At 45.9% G+C, this 19417-nt stretch overlaps 1 protein-coding gene across 9 annotated transcripts in view; it reads right to left on the bottom strand.

Annotated features, from left to right (window-relative positions):
* TANC1 (tetratricopeptide repeat, ankyrin repeat and coiled-coil containing 1) overlaps window positions 1-19417 on the bottom strand; it is a 219008-nt gene that overhangs the window by 33397 nt on the left and 166194 nt on the right. For all 9 annotated transcript variants that reach the window (XM_033112025.1, XM_033112024.1, XM_033112022.1 and 6 more), the window contains 5 exons: window positions 18037-18268; window positions 16651-16817; window positions 14331-14938; window positions 7330-7438; window positions 6279-6401 (listed from right to left, as the gene is read on the bottom strand). In XM_033112025.1, coding sequence (XP_032967916.1) covers window positions 6279-6401; window positions 7330-7438; window positions 14331-14938; window positions 16651-16817; window positions 18037-18268 — 1239 coding nt within the window. The remainder of the gene's footprint in view (window positions 1-6278; window positions 6402-7329; window positions 7439-14330; window positions 14939-16650; window positions 16818-18036; window positions 18269-19417) is intronic.

A 19417-nucleotide genomic window follows, 5' to 3' on the forward strand; every position in this document is an offset into this window, starting at 1 on the left:
CAGTTGTACTAATATCTTCTGCACATCTCCAGATCATTGGAAAAAACGACATTCCTTTAACACCCATTAAGATGCTCACTGCATTTCTTCAAACACTTCCCTTCAATGGTCACAGTAGCATCGATCACTCCCCTGACAGAATCTGGCAGCCCTCCCGGGCGGCCCACTCAGTGTGAAAACCACAGAGACCATGTCATTCATTTGACTAGAGACACATGGGATCATTAAAAGATACAGAGAGACGATAAGTCATATAAAATTCAAGTTATTTCAATGATATGTGTCCACAAGAGTAGCTGACAGACTTTTTACAAACTGATAGAAATGAATATTACCAGGTGGTGAAACCACAACTCCAAACACTGGGACGGCAGACAGACAGGTTAAAACTCCAAGTGGAAAATCTGAAGTCATGGTTGTGGCTGAAGCTTGACCCCGACGTGATCCAGTCCTGCAGCTCCCTCTCTGACTTCCTCTCTTAGCATCCTTCCCTTCTCTTCCCCCACTGCGGCCACACTGGGCCCAGTGTTTGTCCTACAACACTGGCAAGCAGACCCCAGCCCCCTGACCTTTACCCTTACGGTTCCCTCTGCCAGGAATGCCCTTTCCATAGATACGGGTGAGAAAGGGTCACTTCCTATAGGTCTCTGATCCCTTCCTATAGGTCACCAGAGAGAAGTCCCGCCCCACCCTATAATGAATACTCCCAGCACTCCCCCCTTGGGCACACACGTGTCCACACACAACCACACCCCCACGCACACATCAACCCAGGCACTCCCCGTCCCCTCCGCATCCCACTTTCCAGCTTAGCCCACTGCACCGGACTCTGGTTGTGAGATTCCGCGTTCACAGAGAAGACTGGCAAACAAAGGCCTTTCACGACAGGATGGCCCACGCGTCAGAGCCTCCCCTCCTCTGGGACATTACTTACATTGAAGGAAGGACAGACTATGCACAAGTGCTGAGGAGACCCCATGAGCCAGCACCCACCCCGCCGTTTACACCCATCAGAGGGGACCATCTTTTAACTCCACCCACCTCAGCCCCAACCCAGCCTCCATGCTGCGGCTGCCAGCCAGCACTCGTGGACGGAAAGGCATCCCTGTCCTAACACTGACATTTATCACACGGCCTAATCCCTGCTGAGCCTGCACCACAAATCGACATGCTCTTAAAAACAGCACCAGATTCAAATCAGGATTTGAAAGTATTTTAAAATCGCAAGTGCTAAGCAAAAGTAAGGGTTTTGTAGAAAATTGTTTCCCTTTGAGCAACTAGCATTAGTATGAAAATAATAGGATAATGCTGGTGAAATACTTGGGAATTTTATCAAGGCCTCAGAAATCGATTCTTAGAAAGGGGAGTACAGAAGAAACCTGCAGTGTTTTCAAAACACACATGACGTGACATCTCTGAGGGGAATACCAGGCTCTGGTTAGCGCAGGACAGGCAGGGATGGTTTGTAAATTCTTGGGTGACTCTGACAGCCAGTTACCCACGAATCCCACCCTCTCTTAAGATCCATGAACCTAAGAGGAAAAGATGATAGATAACAGTCTGAGTCCCCAATTAGATCCTTAACTAATTTGCTGTGTGATTTTCAGAAAAGTACTCAACCTCTGTGTGGTTCAGATGCCTAAGAAAAGAGCGGCACACGACCCCATTCTACCTGACAGGTACTCTTTGTTAACAATGTTGGAAGGTGTACTTCAGGTCCTGTCTTGTTGGATACCTTACGAGACATTGCCTGGACTGTATGTGCTTAAGGGCAAAGCTTTCCTAAAGCTGTATATATGTCATCAATTCACACTTCATGTGCTTCTTGGGTAAAACATTTCTTTTGTCGGTGCAATGCTGCAGGTATTTTTACCACTTAACCCCCAATCGGTCTGTGAACCTTCTCCTAGCCCAGGTGCTTCACCCTGCTGCACAATGAAACCACCTGGGAGCTTGAAAGTTTCCAATGCCTGCACCCCACCCTTGGAGATTCTGACTTGGCTGGGACACGGCGCTCCCCAGTGATTCTAGCTGGCAGCCAGGGCTGTAAACACATCAGGTGATAAGTGCACCTGTGGAGCATGGGCTTGCCCAGTGCCAGGTACCTCCAGCTGTGTGCTCTGGGGCAAGTTACTAACTGCCCCCTCCACCCCCCGCCTCATCTGAAACATGGAGATAAAAAAAGTCTCACCTCATAATCTTCATTGTTGTGAAGATTAAAAATGAACGTCTCACACACACACACACAGCGGTTAGCACAGCCCTCAGCATCCTAAGTGCTGAATAAATATTAACTGCTGCTGTTACAATCACCTTTCATGGAATCTTCAGAAGGGACAAGAGGCCAGGCCCCTGACCCAGGGAGGAACAGGAGGGTGCTCTGCCCCAGGAACCTGCTGCCCAGAGGTCTGGCCTCCCTGGGCTGTTCACCGGCACAGAGCAGCAGCAGACCTTATGCTTATTTGAGGGCAGACGTGAGTCACCTGGACTGATCAAAAAGTCATGGCAGGCAGTTCTCCTTCACCACCACCAACAGGTACCTCCAGAAGTTTTCAGGTACCTACAGCAGAGTCTCAGTTTCCAGAAAGGAGACAAAGCACTTATAAAAGTAACTCACTTGACTATGTAATAAATGCCCAGTATTTTTCCAAGAGCTTTAACATCTCAATGAGGTTTCCCATCACTGTGAGCCAGGCTCTTTTCTGACCTCCATTTCATAGGCAAGCAAACTGAGGCTCAGAGGGAATAGGCGCAGATTAGTTCTACGCACAAGGCTAATTACTGCCATGGAGCAGTTCAGAGGTGGAAGCAGCAGCTCTAACTGAGGTTACTCTGCGTTCAAGGAAGGGGTTTATATGGTTCATCCTCTACATTTTTTCCCAACTACATGGAAACTTTCCAACCATCTCCACCACAGAAACTCTCCCTAGATAAAAAGTGGAAACAGCGATATTATCTATAAACGTCTGGATTTAATGGTTATAAGAAAATTAAAAACAGGGTTGAGGGTAGGCAAGGAGATGTTATCGTGAGAGCAGGAGAGGCATTAGCAGCACGGCGGGAAAGTGTGAGTCTCAGTTTTCTCAATAATGTATTGGAGGTTCTCATCCACACAACTGACTTAAAATGTGCATTGCCTAACTGGCATGCAGAATATGACTGGACTGTTTCTGGTGAAGGGTCTTACTTTTAATTTGTAAAAGACGCAACATCTGTAAAGCGTAATGAAAGGATGTGCAATAAAATGAAGAAAGAAAAGAATATGACTGGATCCTCTCAGCCAATGGACGTAAGGCCAAAGTCCATGGCTCATTCTGGCTCCTCCCCTCCTCGTCTTCGGCTGAGCTGAATTCTCTTAAGTCCACAGCTTTGGGAAGCCCATGGCTGGCAGCTCGTCTGATGGGACAGTGTGAGCAAAACAGCCAGCTGGAAGGGAGCCCGGAGGCACTGGTGGCAAGGACCCCAGTGGGCCGGTCAGGGCCTGGGCTGGCATGACGCTGGCCGGGTAACAGGAGACTCCATTGCTAGAAGTCACTGGCTTGCTACTAAAATTAAAATTCATCTACCAAGTAATCGTTCCAGAGCAAGTCACTTTAATTTACCAAAGTGGCAAACTGCAATTATTGCTCAAAATGACATCCATTCCCGTATGACAACATTTAATACTCTCTAAAAAAAGTTCCTTAATTGCATGCATAATTTTAAATTACTGTAATTTGTTCAAGATTCTGTAAAAACCCTTTTTGTTTTTTTTTTTTCCTTGAAAGATAAAAGAAACAGAAGGATAATGGAAAGCCTTAAAATTCTATAACCAAGTTATAGAATTTTGGGGATAGTGTAGACATAGGTGACACTGGAGTTCTAGAAAACAAAGTAAAGATGAATGACTCTTAAAAGTGCAAGTATGTTAAAGAGGAAAGTTGATAATCCCAGGAGGGTCGAGTTTGTTACATTTTACACTGTACCTTTTAATTTACTGTCTTAAAAATGCATATTCAACCGAGTATGACGTTTCCCATTTACTTTTCTTCACATTTAAAGAATAACTCCTGTGCCCATAATCATTAAAGAAGTGAAAACAGATATTGCCATTTTTAGTCTTATTGCTTCCTTCCTTGCTTTCATTATAGAATTTTACTAATTATGGAGAAGCCAAAAGATATACTTTTAGCTCAAATGAAAGAGGAAACAATGTTATTATAGTAACCTCAACCCTAATTCCTATAAAAGCTAAGTAAAACAAAAATTCTTCATATGGCTTCTTCGATAGGTGAAGTCTAAACTCAGCGGTGCTCTCTGCCTTTCTTTTAGAGTCTAGAAAGGAAGAGCTCCCTTTGATCAGTAGAAGCGGCTTGATGCTAGTTCTTAAACTACAGAAACAGCTTCCCTGTCCACCTGCCCCACAAACTTGTACGTGGAGTTCAGTCAGGACACAAGCACTCAAACCTGCAAGTCTGGAGAGTGTGCAAACATGCTAATGAGCAGAGCAAAGCCCGGGATTCCCGTGAGCAGTCCTCCAGCGAGTGGTGTTCTGCTCCCAGGCCCCTGGCCGGGGGGGTGTCAGAACGAAATCCTGTGTGCCCTGTGCCCATCACGTCCAACAGGGGCCTGAGTCCTGTGAGGCACCACTCTCATCTTTGCGAAGACCCTGTCTGTGTGCTTCTGGAGGCAGTGGTCCTTCTCTAACCAACATCAAGGCCCTGTACTGGGCAGCAGGGCTCTGGGGGAGCTGCCCCAGCGTCAGAGCACTGTGGGGTCCTTCTGACATGAAGTGTCCTCAGTCAGCATGGCTCCTGCCTCCCCTCTATGTATCGGGATGGAGGCTCTACTGCACAGCATGGCGACTATGACTAACAATACTGTATTGTCTGCTTGAAAGTTGTTAAGAGAGATCTTAAACGTTCTCATCACAAGAAGAAATTTATAACTATGTGGTGATGGATGTTAACTTACTGTAGTAATCATTTCACAACATATACAAATACCGAATCATTAGGCTGCACACCTGAAATATGATATGTCAATTATATCTGAATTAATAAAAGAGAGAGAGATAATAATACAATACACCAGGAAGTCAGGGAAGAGGAGCAGACATGGAAAGCCCTCTTCAAGCCCAAATTCCCAGACACACGTCCAAGGTACGAGTGCTGAGGGTGGGGTGTGCGGACAGCAGGGCAGGAAAGGCACAGAAGTCTCTTGGGAGTGTCCCTCCGGGAATTTCCCCCACAGCATCCTCTCAGGAGCATGTAGCCCCCTTCTCAGGTGAGTTTGATGAACCCAAGTAAGAAGTGGAAGATATGCCCAGAAACTTCCATGGCTTTGTCCTTTGCTGCATGACTACATCAGGCCACCGTCCTACTAAGAGGGGACAGGTGTGATTGTTTTCATGCAGGTGAGGGCCAGGGAGGCCCCGACTTCCTGGGAATCTGACTCAGAGCTTCTGCGGCAGCCTGGCACGTATGGCCTGTGGCAGAAAGGCCTGGAGTCTAGCTCATATGTCACATGGGTGAGGAATCTAAAATGGGAAAACATTTACCATCTCATTTTACTTTGCACTGGAAAAGACGGTTGCAGGCCGCTTCAGGGTAAGCCAGTAATGCCACACGGGTTGTGGGCATTAACCCTTCTTTGTTGCCTTAAATCAGGTACTTGGCCTCAGGGTGCTTGCGATTCTCAGACTACATTAAACGAGGAAGGAAAATCGACTCTGAAAAGCTCAGCAAGATCCTGTGATGTGACAGCCACTGACCGAGCCTGAGGAAGCTCCTGACTCAGCAGCAGGCTGACCCTAATCCGCTTTCTATGGTTATAAATACATATGTACACGAAAATGTTACTAATAGTTTTCCCCTGTGTATCCACTGCTTTTTGTCACTCATCAATGCTTAATTTCCTATGAACCCTTAAGAGATAGTCCAGATTAGAAACCTAGGACACTTTAAAAATCCATTTTCTCTGCAAATCTCCCTCTGACCTTTGGTTGCCTTTGTGAATTGCTTCCTTATCACATCCGCTCTGAAACAGTCTCCACGCGCTCACACAGCAGCCCCCGACTGCCCATATCTTCCTGCCTGAACGAAAGCTAACCTTCTAGAAGAGAAATGGTAACAGAGCTTTCAAGTCTGTGTGATTTACATCAGGGAAAAAGCATCATTAGGAGCTCCTCCATCTCCTCGGACCAACACCCAGTGCAGGGGGAGGGCAGGGCTGTTGGAGGATGGGCAGCAGGTGCTGGGACTGGGGGCTCTGGCTCTGGGCGCAGAGGGGTGGCTCACCTTCACGTTGGGAGTGTAGAGATTCCTGAGAGAGGCGAGGGCGGCAGACAGCCCTTCGGTGCTGTACCCAATCCACAGGGCTTGGAGATGGCTTGAAGAGATCCCCGTCTTCTTACTGAGGCCCTGGAAATAATCAGAGACAAATCAGCCTCCACGTCTCCTTTCCCACCTTCAGCATCCATCTGAAAGCGTGTATGCTCGGGGGCAGGGCTGGGGGAGCAGATACAAGCTCACACATGGTAGAAGTGCTGCCGCATACCTACAAAGAATGCCCTGACCTGTGACCCTTCCCTCCCTAAAGCCAAGGGAGGGAACTAGCCTGCCTTTGCTACACCTGGGGAAAGAGCTAGCCGATGAGGAGCAAGTTTCTTCTCTTTATAGAAGTTCTCCAGTCAATCCAAGGAAGAATAAATGATAGAACATCACCCTTCTCTAACCCCCAGTGAATGAATGAGTCCAGGCAGAAACCTGTTGTGGTCGACAGCATCACACCTAGAGAAGTGAGCACAAATGCCGTGCCTCCTGAGGCAAGAAACCCCATATTAGAATTACATGGTGTTTAAACGCTTAACTAGAAAGTAACCATAATACCCTGGGAGGAAAAAAAAAATCAAACCTGAATCTGATTAAACTTCCAGATACAAAGACCAAAGGATAGGAAATCCAGAGGGAAGAAGAATATGTTAAACTAAATCATAAGAAACGAGAACACAATCAGAAAATCCAGAAGGTGCAAAACGAGAAGTCAAGTAACTCACATTCTTTGATAATAAGGAAACAAAAGGGAGGGAATGAGGTGCAAACTTTAGGTGAAAAGAAACATAAAAGAGGAAAAGGTAAGACTTGACAGTAGCATTTAGATACACACTTGTGTGACTGTAAGCCAGAACAGTGGTTATGTGCGCGGAGAGGGTAGAGGGTTGTGTTTGGAATGGAGCTCGTGGAGGGCTCCGAGACGGCCGATATACCTGTCGAAAATCTCCCAAACCAAAAACTTAAGAAGACAAGACCACAACAATGAAACCCTTCCTCACAGTGGTAGGTGTCTCACCTTGAAAATGTGCGCCTTCAGGATGTGGTGGCCGAGCTCCATGGTCTGCTGGCGGTTCAGCTTGCCCTCTTGTCGCGAGAACATGAACGCCAGGAGAGCATGCCCATTCCTAGGACAAGACACACAAAGGCTCACGATAAGAGACCGTGTTCCACAACACCACAGGCCCTCAGGTGAAAACATCGCCGCACAACCCCTGAATTACTCCCCTGGCACTTCAGCATCACCACCCAAATTGGCGGAAAGCTGGCCTCTTTACAAAAATCATTTTCAAGACTTCCTCTGGATTCCCCTCTCTCTGCAGAGTGACCCCGAGAGAAGCCCTAGGACAGGCAGATCTTTATCTTTGGAACCAACCACTGTCGGTCCCTCATCCGTCACTTTCTCATCACCTTATGTGTTGATTGATGTCAGTCACCAAAATGTAAATTCCATGAGACTGAGGGGCTTCTCTAAGTCACAGATACAGTCACCATACCGAGCAAATGCCCCACACTTAGTAAGTACTGAAATATGCGTGTGTGTTTCTTAGATGGATGGACCGATGGACAGACAGAGAACCATCACTGGACCTGGCATCCAGCCTCTTCTCAGGATAATCACCTTTTAGGGTAGACCTGGGCCAAAGGGCAAGGACTGACAATGAGAAGAGAAACCAGGCCACGCACAGCAGCAGCTCATGATCAGAAACACCTAGAATTCTAGGCTTGGAGGGAAGACAGATCCTTGTGGAGGAAAGGAAGCTAAGATGCATGAGGGGGCTTGCTATGTCTGGGCACGTGGTGGACATTCAACTGACACCACCAATGAGCCCGCCTTTTACGGAGGAGCTAACCCTTCTATGGAGGAGCCATCCTATCCATTTTCCCCTCCACGCCTATATGACTCATTCCATCTCCTATGGACTCCATGCCTTTGCCTGAGCCAATTTCTTTGGAGAAGATGCTGAGGGTGGCTTACTCCAACAGCAGTGACTTCTGCACAGTGTGAATTATTTTCATTTCTATCAACCTAACAACTGTGAAGTGCTGACTTTGGGGGGAAAAGCAGGTAGCGTGTTTCCCCCAAAATAAGACCTAGCCAGACCATCAGCTCTAATGCATCTTTTGGAGCAAAAATCAATATAAGATCCAATCTTATTTTAATATAAGACTGGGTCTTTAATATAATATAATATAATACAATATATATAATATAAAATAAAATAAATATATGACAGGGTATAATATAATATATATAATATAATATACTACCAGGTCTTATATAATATTATATAGACTAGGTCTTATATAATATAATGTAAGACGGCTCTTACATTAATTTTTGCTCCAAAACACGCATTAGAGCTGATGGTCCGGCTATGTCTTATTTTCAGGGCAACACAGTATTTGTGGAGGAAAAGATAAACATTATAGAAAAAAATGGATTCTCCCTAAATGTGTTTTTCTGATATTGCTAGTCTAGATGATTAAAAATATGCATCATTTCAACAGTATTTATCAAGATACATGTCTATTTCTCAACTAGGTTACAAACCACATTATAGAGGAGGAAATAAAGGCAGATGGAGACCAAGAGATGCTTTTCATTCTATAGGGGAAGGCATGCCTTTTACTTTTAAAGCCACATTGCCACTGAGGGCCCAGTCCAATGTGTTGTAAGGGTCTGGAGCTCTTGCATGAGCACATAGCCTGTACTCCAGGCTCATACTCCAACTCCCAAACCTCAAGCTTGGATTTCCCCTCTCAGACGGAAGCCTCCCATTCTCCCACCTCTCCTATTCAATGTTCCCATGGAAACCGCTCTCTGCCACCTCCCAGTGCTCCCACATGCTCCCCATAGCCTATCCATGGCCTGGTCCCAGGGTTCAACCTGGCCCACATCACTCCAGCCTGAGCCACTGTTTCCACCACAGGCTAAGCCATCCTCAGTTTCCCAGTCTACTGAGCTCTGTGGCCACACCAACTGTGTCCACAACAAAGACATGCTAAGCTAAGTACCATGCTGGCCCTTATAGTGTGATGACCATGCACCCTTCGGTGGCTGGGCCGAAGGTTTCCTGTGCTCTCAGCTGAGCACATGGCTTCCTAACTCTGAGGAGACAACTCACCATGCAATCGCTGGATAGCGTGCTCCTCTATATGCAACCTACCTTTTCTTCCTCCCCTCCTGCTCTCGGGGTCATGGGCCCCCTTCTAAGTCTACCGGCATTCATGAGTTTGTTCATTTTCCAAAGCTGATACATTTCAGGATGTACTATATGCCACATGCAGAAATTTAACTGAATATTTCATTTACCTGCACATCCCTGTGAACCACTAAATATTCTGATCCCCAATTTGTTTACGTGACGAAACAGAGGCCTGGACAGGTAAGTTCATTTGCCCCAGGTCAAATGGCTCGTAAATGACTGAGCAGAGATTGGAACTGAGCAATCTCCCCAATGTGAGAGCCCATGCTTCTAATCAGCAAACCCTGATTATTCATTCATTCGTTCGTTAACATTCCCTTTATAACCAGCGCCAGGCTCAATACTGGGGATTCTGTGGGGAACAATGGAAGGTACTTCCCTTGAGGGGCTCTCAGCGACAAGAGGAGATGCACATGTAACCTGATGAAAGGCAGCTCGAGTGGTGCTATGAACCGACCAGAGACAACACAGAGACGGCACACTGCCCTCTCTCGTAGCCCCCCTTCCCTTACCATTTCCGATTTCTCCTTCTCTATAGACAGTGCTTCCCCATATGGTCTCAGTGTTTCCAACAACGCCCTAATCTCCTGTGTTAAAAACAGACAAAGCCCCAAACCTCTCCACCCTTCCACCATACATCCAGGATGTTGGCTCTCTCCTCTGTCACTCCTCACAACCAAAAGGAAGGCGTCTCCTAAGGACCTGGGACCCACCTCCTGAACTGAAGAGCCAATGGCTTCCTCTTAGTCCTCATCTTCTTTCACGTCTCCGTGGCGCTTATACCCCTAACCTCCCTCCCTGAAATCCTTCTCCAAGTCCCCACACTCCAGCGCTCCCTTCCTCTAACTACACTTCCTCACCAAGTCCTACCACCAGCTCTCCACCAACGATACCAAATCTTCAACTCCAACTTCTCCTCCAGCCTCAGACCCCATCCGCCATCCGTGCCTGTCCACCTGGGGGTTCCACCAACCCACAAGCTCAAAGTGCAGAAAACGAAAGCTAGTCCTGCTCTGCAAAACCTACCCCACACCTTTGGCTTTTCTTACCCTTCCTAAGAGCAAGGCCACTCCTCGCTTCTGAGGCTTAACACCTTGACATGGCACCTTCTCCTTGACTCTGCCCACAAGGCCAAGCCACGCCTGTCTATCTCATGTCAGCAAGGCCTGTCTCCACCACCCTGCATCCCAAAGCAAGACTCAGCAAGCACTCGCTTCTGTTTGCCACAGTGGTCCTCATGCTCCACCCCTGTTATGCTCCTGTCCACACAGAGGATCTGCACTCCAGAAACTTCACAGGGTTTGACTGCTGAAAAGCCATGCTCTCGAGGCACGTCCTTCTGTGAGCTCTTTCCGCTCCTCTGTTCCATGACAAAAGCTCCAGCCAAACTAGATTTGTTGCTGCCAGAACACGGCCCGCTCATTCTGCTGCGATACCTCACAGCGCCGCCTGCTTGCGACAGCCTCATTCTACCTATCGAGATCCTATCCACTCATTCCTCAAGTCAGTGACGTGCGGAAAGCAAAGTAGATGGGAGACTGTTCTAGATTAAGAGGCCTTGTGCAACCCTAATGAGCTGATGGATCCAGGAAATCATCATAATGGCTCTGAGGGACATTAAGACGTTAAGTGCCTCCCGATGGAAGTACTCACTACCACCTATTAAGTATCTTTATAAAAAAAAAAAAAAAAAGTTTAAATAAAATTAAATCTCATGCAGCCTCTAGATTTAACTACCAATTTATAGACAATAGAGATGATAAGCACATTAAAAACCACGAGAACACAGTTAGCAAAATTCAGATTATGGGAAACTAACAGGACAAACTACCCAGCTGTTCTTTTTAAACAAATGCAAGGAAAATACAAAAAGAGAAGAGGAGTCTGTAGATTTTTAAAAAAAGAGACACAATAGAATTCATTTTGTGGACCTCATCTGGATCCTGATTCAAACATACTACAAAAAATAAGAAAGTAGAGAAATATGAGCACAGTTAAATGTGTAATAATATCAATGAATTAGTGTTAATATTTTAGGTGTTGTAATGGTATTGTAGTTCAGTATGAAAATGTCTCTTTTTTTGAGGTGCATAATCAATTATTTAGGGTAAAATATTGTGAAGTCTGTAATTTACTTCAGCAAACATAACAGATGGAGCAAATATTGCAAAATATGAATCAAGTTTAAGTTTAGCTGACATGAATGAAGACTCCAAGCAACTTTATGCTTTAACTTTATAATTCTGCTCCAGGATTCTAACCTAAGAAATAATCAAAAACAGCAAGGAAAGAAAGAAGGCAGGAAGAGAAAGAAGGGTAGAAGCAGACCCCCATAAATACTTCTCTCATGTAACAGCCATTGTCACACAGCAAGGAGATAGATACTCTTTTTACAGATAAAGAGACTAAGTCTTGGACAATTAATTTGTCAAAGAATTACACAAGGTACTACTGGAAACAGGATTTTAATCCAGAGCTCCCTCAAACTCTACTGCTTCCTGTAAGGTACCAAGGTATCCACAGTAGGTTTTTATGTTTATAAGAAACTCAGAAACAACATAAAGGCCCCACAATGAGGGTTTGGTGAAGGACGTTATCATTTGCTTCCTAGGAGGTTTGCACAGCCAAGAAAACTGACACTTTACTAAGACTTCCAAACAGCTTGCTAAAATGTCTATGGTGTGGTAAGCAAAACAAGCAGAACGGGCATTTTAATACAGGAACTACAGGAAAGATAATTTGGAGAATGTTTAAAATACACGGAAAGGGACAGAAATAAAAAGTGAAGTGTCATTGTCTCTGAGTGTTGGGTTCTTTTTCTTCTTCTTCTCTATACTCGGGACATTACAACTATTTGGGGTGGGATGAGAAACGCTACCCATCATTCAAGGTCCAACCCAAATGTTACCATGCATGTGACACATTTTCCAGAAATGGGCTCCCCCTGCAGAGGCTTGTCTTTCTTTCCTGAAGGCCCATGTGCACTGTGGATCCCTTCTAACTCTGCGTCACCCACTGCCTGCGTCACCCACCGTCCTGTGTGGGAAGCCCTTGAGAACTGGGACCTTGCCCCAGCAATCTCTGTTTTTGCTACAGTACCCTGCACATAGTTGGTCTGCAGAAACTTTGGCCAAACTAAATCCAGTAGCTCCCTTCCAACATCGTTCTATATATTGTCTGTCTGCTGAATGAAGTTCAAGAACTACAGGGGTCTTGAGTACACGCTCCCTTGCACAGTTCTGAGAAGTAACAATTGCTTTGCACCCGGGTGCCTCTCTTGCCCCAGCCTTGTCCTGGCTCTGCCCCTGGTAAGTCCCCTCGCTGGCTTAGAGGAACGCATCAGCACTCAGGGGTCTGCGATCGTGGGTAACAACCCATTAGTCACCCCACTCTCAGCTGTGGCCCAGGCTGCATAACCTCAGTGCTACATGCCACCCAAACTGGAGCGAAGCTGAGCTGTGATACAGTCCAATTCCTTCTGCCTCAAACCACAGTAACAAATCTACACCCGCTGTTGAAGTCTTTCAACTTGTGTTTATGTCTCTACAAATTCAATGACAGACTGTCTTCCCAGAAAATGATCTGACGTTTCCTAGAAAATAACCTGACTTGGCTAAAAAGGTCACGACACACGGTTTACCTAGTGATTATGGTCTCGATCAATAATCTGGTTATTTTGCCCCAAACCAGGTTCAAAAGATAAATTTTAGGCCCAGCGTCACCTAAAACAACAACACTATCCACAACATGAAAGAGCAGCTAGCCCTATTAGGTCATCATTGCCAATATTTGTGGAGATGAAGGTGGTGTGAAGCTCCTAAGTTCTTATTCATTTCTGGACCCCAGCATATGTTCAATTGCCCAGAATGCCCAGTCCAGCCCAAAGAGGACAGTTTAGCAGCCTAGCAGACCAGTTACAAGAGGCAGGAGCAATTGTGACTCACAGAGAGCAGAAGCTGTTCAAGACAGCAAAGAAGCAGGTCACGGCCACGACCACAGCCAGACAGAAGTGATGGACATGAGCACACTCTAATCTGGAAGCACCCATACCCTCAAATCTCCTGGCCTCTCACCCTGCCTAGCACCAGGCCACATGACAGGCAGATTCACGCCCCTTATCCCTGGGGCACTGAAGAGAATGGCATCCTAGCCTGACCTGCTGCAAATCCTCAGTGGAACCTTCGACTCCCTGGATGCAGCTGCCCTACTACCATCTCATAAACGGCGCACCTGAACCTCCATCCTCCTGACCCCATATTCCAGTCTGTTACACTGAGCTGAACCACAAATACAAAACACAACAGCCAGACGTGATCACTGTGCTTCCTTCTGGGCCTGCAGACACATATGATCTCCAGGACAAGATGCTACCTGCCCACGAGGTGGTGGGGAAGTGGTGGTGCTAGAAGGCCAAGACAGTCCACAGACCCCCATGGTAAAAAAAAACTGGGTTGAGAACAGCGTCTAGAAAAGCCCTCTATTCCCTGGAGCTGATATCACACTTTCCCACCTCGTGTGACACCTGTGACAGGGGATGGGGCCTAGAAAAGAATAGATGGCAAAGAAATGGCAGTCAGGCATTGTCTAGCTTCTTTTTCATCCAAATGTACTGTGGAGTCCTAAAATTCTAGCTTTTGTTTAGTAGCAGGGAGAATTTTCCATTGCCCCTCCTGAATTATTCATTCTGTGTCGCCTTTCCATTAAAAAAAAAAAAAAAAAAAAGGAAAAAACGTGAATTGTGTTTGAAATTCCTTCCTCAATTGCACATTAGACTCCCTGCAAAGAGCTGACAGAAAGCAGCCTGTCATACCTGGGCTCACATAGGAAGGCTGTGTTTTCACCATCTGCTCTCCAAACAAGCCACTCCCTGAAGGACGGGTGGCAGAACATGCGGGTTTTGTCTCGCCTCTTAATGAGGAAGCAGGAGAGGGCATCCATCCTCTGCTGAAAGTCTTCCCATCCCTGCTCCCCGTGTATGTGGCCAGCATTAATAGCCTGGAAAATCTGCTCGTCTGTCATGGGGTGGAGGGACGCGAGGGCCACGTTTAAAATCGGAAGTGCCCTCTCGAAGGCGGACTGGGTCATGAACTTCATGTTGCACTGCAGCAGATAGAGCTCGGACAGAGACACAGGCACCACCTTGTAGCTGGCACTTTTTATGACCAAGTGTCCCCTCTGGAAGAGGTCCAAGGTGAGCTTGAGGTACAGGTAGGAGCCGAGGCTTCGCAGGACCAGGTGGCTGCTCACTTTCCCAATGAGGGCGGCGTCGGCCTTGCCGTTCAGGGAGATGTTGCTGAGAATGTCCTGGCTGCTGCGGACCCTGTGCTGGACGTAGGCGTGCAGGTCGCTGTGGATGTCTTTGTTGTCGGGAAAGTCATCTAAGGAAAGCTTGATGAACGGCAGCGCACTTACGATTTCCTGCAGAAACACAAAACCCCCCGTGTCACTCCACTGAGATTTCTTTTTCTGTCCTTTTTTTTATGTCAGCTGCATTCTGAACCAGATTCACTAGTTTTCTTTCAAGGAGGATTTTTGTGGATTACAGGGACTCATTGTTTTGTATTAAAACCTGTAATAGGATAAGATGAAGATAAAAAGCTTATGTGAAAGAAATCCTGATGCGAGATCGCATAAGGCTTTCCCGAGGCCCTGATCCAAGGACTCGGAGCCAAGAGAGATGGAAGAGCCTCAGCAGACAATGCAACCTGGCCATGCTGGCAAAGGGGCAGTGAGATCGTGAGGTGACCTGATACCCATAATCTTTACATTGTGCAACTGGTTATATAACGAGGACAAACACAAACCAACACTGTACATCCAAGAACACAGCCAGATGCCGAGATAAGAGGCATCCCTCTTAGTGTATCAGATACTGGGGCTGGTAACCAAACCAGGAAACCTGAAACTGCCCCCAGGCTGTGCCCAGTGACAGTCTGCTGTCACAAAACTGGGAACTCCAGTGTAGATCATTTTTTTAAGTTGCTCTTTCTCGGTAAACTTTTAAATTGAAGGATAATATACATACAGATGTCCATACATCATAACCGTACAGTGTCATTAATTTTCACAAAGTCAAATACACCAACTAGACAGAGCATCACCAGCTGGAGGAAGTCCTCCGTCCCTTCCCAAAGATACGTACCACCCTGACAACTAACCGCAGAGATGAGTTTTGCGTTTCCTTTAAACTTCCCACTATCATGAGTATATGTCCTCATTGAACGCAATAGTTGTAGGAGACAGGCTAAGTACAGTTACTCTCATTTTACAGGGATGCTAACTGAACCTCTGAAAACTTACTCTGCTAGTACTCTTGTTCCTGTGCTCTATTGACTGCCAGATTCTGTTTACTGTGTGAAAAATGACAGAAAGGGTCTGAATCAAATACCCATAAAAACAAACATCAAGTTGACTGAGGTCTAATGCCATTTTTAATGAGAAAAGAATGAACCCAAATGCTATTTTTAAATAAAGATCATCATAAAAGGGCAAAACTCAAAATCCGACGTCTAATGTCTTTACTGAAAATGGACAGGGGTAGAAGGGAGGAGTTGATGGTTAAGACACAATTTTAAGGTTCAAATGAAGGGAAAGATGAAAAAAGAATTTTTTAAAAATCACTCTTCACCTTGCTGCACGTGTTACCTCATGTTTAAGTTTTATGAAAAAAATAGACCTTCCTTCAAACTAGACCTCAAACATCTCTCTCTTTCATCCCACCCTGTTCCCTTCACTTTAAAAAAAAAAAAAAAAAGTCCCACTACACACTGATTCAAATAACTACTAGCAGGAATAACTTTCAACTCCAGTAGGACTGTTAGCCAGATCCTCACACAGCTCCCTCAAACTGAATGATGGAAAACCAGGACTGGACACTTCCATTTTAGAAGCACTAGTACAGTTCAATGCTAATAGGAAACTTACCTGACATTTTGATAAATGTGCCTTGGGGGGGGGGTAAAAAGGTCCGAGTTTAGCTCATTTGGGGCTCTCTGCACTAAAATTTCAAAGTGCAAATATAGTTTTCAATTAAGCAGCTAAACGGTTTACAACAGTTTAAATTATTGGTACTAATCAATGTAAAATTTAAGTATAGAGATGTGGAAAGAGATTTGAAAATTCTTTTTTACCTGAAAATTTGCTCTTACAGTCACAATCAACTTCAACCAGGCAGGAAATTTAGAGATAATTTTGGTAATAAATGAAGAAAGCGTATCTCCATAATCAGGTTTATGAAACTCAGCTTCATTTAAGCCATCTATCAAAATAATGTATTCTTCTTCAGGAATTTTCTGCTCTGAAGGATAAAATGTTTTTTTAATTAAGAAATTATATATTTGTATAAGATGACACCACCCAGTGTATTTTAATGCACAGTTTAAAATGTTAGGAAAAATGAAAAAGGTTTACATATAGCAGAAGAAATGGTTTACACAGAAGCATATTTTCTATTAAATTTATCATAAAAACTGGAGCACAGAGCCAAAAGAAAACCAATTCTCATGAAACAGTTTTCAGAAACATATTTCATTGCATACACTTAGCAGAATCTCACCCATGTATGATACTATTTTGCTCTTCATAAACTGTCACTGGGGTGAGTACAGCAAACATAACACACAGAGAGGAAATCTGGAAAAAACTCTAGTTCCCCCCCTCCCCCGGCTCCCCAGTAGAACACCCTCAATGGATTTCTGGGAGGGAAAACTGACCCCCAAAGGATGACGCATCCAGCCCAGGGAACAGAGCCAGCTGGGGGGGCAGGGGGGTGGGTGACAGCTCTGCTTTATAGACTGTTAGAACAGAGCTCACTCCCACAAGGCTGATTCTAGTTTTCTATTAGCACCAACTTTCTGCCCAGGAGAAATGATGACATTTGTTTCTATTACCTCTCTCCAGCACCTTTTGGCAGAAGTGCTATGAAGGCAGGTAAACTAGCTCAAAAGGTGAGGAGCAAGGAGGAACAACGAAAGGGCCCATAAAAGCACGAATGCCCCCCTCTCCCTCCCACCTTGTAGAATATTCAAGGGCAACAAAATCAAACGGACACTTCCAGAAATGGCTTTAGGTTCAACTCAACTGAGCAGAGGGCCTGCAAAAACATGCTGACAAGTCCCCTAAACAATCAACTTAGTCCCCAGCTATGCAGGAGGCCAAAATATGCAGGCAACAGTTTCTAGGGCATAAGTCATCTAAATATCTTACAGTTACAAATTAGCTACCTTGGAAATGGTCAACTGTGGAGTTGAACATTTATTCAACTTATTATTAGAGATGTTGCATTTAAAATTACACCACTTGGTGGCGGGGGACGGGGGGCGGGTGGGTTCCTCGGGGAGACGATTCTGAGGAAGCTGAACGAGAAGTACACTGATTCACCCACATCCTCACATCCTCTCCCTGTGCCCAGCTCACTCCCACTCCAGGGCCCAGCTGCCCCACTTCTTCTGAGGACCGCCCCGGGGACTCTGAGTTACTAATGAAAGAGGGGGCTCTGGGTGGCTGCTGGGAGGTACCATTTCTCAGGTTTGTGAGCGGTTCCAGCACTCCCCTCCTGAAGGCGGCCACCGGGTCCTGCACACAGGACCTGAGGCTCAGCATGCTCTGTAGCTGGGGCTCCTTTATCAGCAGGTCTCGGTAGGCGGCCAGCTGGTGCGACCGGCAGAGCAGAGCCGCGATGCTGTGCACGAACTCGGGCACCAGGCACGTGTACGTGTTGTCGGCCTGGCAGTAGTGGTAGGCCACGACCTACGGGGGAAGCAGACCATCAGCATCACCTCACCCTCTTGCCCACGGCGCCTTCCAGGCTCTCAAACAGGGACGTAATTCTCCCATTTGCTGACATCACAAAGTATGTTGCTTCTATTCCCCGAGACCGAGACATGATTTAGCTTAACTGATGCAATTATTCCTTCATTCATTCACGTGGTTGGCCAAGTTCTAGGCAGACTTTTTATGGCAGCCACAAATCCGTCTTGATTAGCACTGAGATGAGCACAAGTTACTCTGTATTGAATATAGACGAATACAAGTCATTCATGAAACCCAAAGCCTACGCTGGCTTGCAGCAATTCTGAACAATCCCAATGTTCTCGACCTCCAAAAGTGCCACATTCACTGTGTTACTGTTTGTGAACACAGCAGCATCTCCTTTGGAAACTCATCTGCTGCTCCCAAAAAGCAGACACTATAGTCGGTGGCTATAAAGGACAGCTTGTAAAATCACAACTGCTTCTTGGTCCTGGCAGGAGGGAGGGACAGGGCAGCCTGTGGAGAAGTTCAACAGTGACATCGTTTGAAGAATCAAAATCAGAAATTACACGATTTCTGCCTATCGTGTGAAAGAGCACAGAAGAAAAGAGAGGTTCGTGCCTAAGCCCTGAGATGGTGACCAGTGTCCCCTTTCTTGGCATAGATATGAAGTGGCACCAGGTGATGTGTTAGAGACCCACCAGGAAAGGGCCAGATGAGGAACTGTCTTGGGAGTGAGAGGTACACTGCAAATCAATGAAAAACCCGATACTTTCCCACATGAGTATGAACTGAGGAATATAGGTACGGAGTAGGAAGGTGAAAAAGGTCAAAACCATTTCTGTCAAGTGCTTTATGTTTTTCAGATGCGTCTGAGTCCCCGCCATCCCCCTCAGCTCTACAACCCCCACGTAAGTAGGACAAGAACCATGAACTACCGTCACAGCAGAGGGTGGCAGGCACACAGGTTAAATGCCTTGCCAGGGTGACACAGATCATCGATGAAAGATCTGTGAAGGAAGTGGTAAGAGTAGACGTGGCCAATTTGGACCTCCACATGCCTTCTGTTTTGGATCAAATTTATCAACACTCAGAGGAAAGCTGACTGCTCTTCCACTCTCAGCTGAACAGAGATTAGCAGGAACA

Source organism: Rhinolophus ferrumequinum, chromosome 8, assembly GCF_004115265.2.
Source record: "Rhinolophus ferrumequinum isolate MPI-CBG mRhiFer1 chromosome 8, mRhiFer1_v1.p, whole genome shotgun sequence".
Lineage (NCBI taxonomy): Eukaryota > Metazoa > Chordata > Mammalia > Chiroptera > Rhinolophidae > Rhinolophus > Rhinolophus ferrumequinum.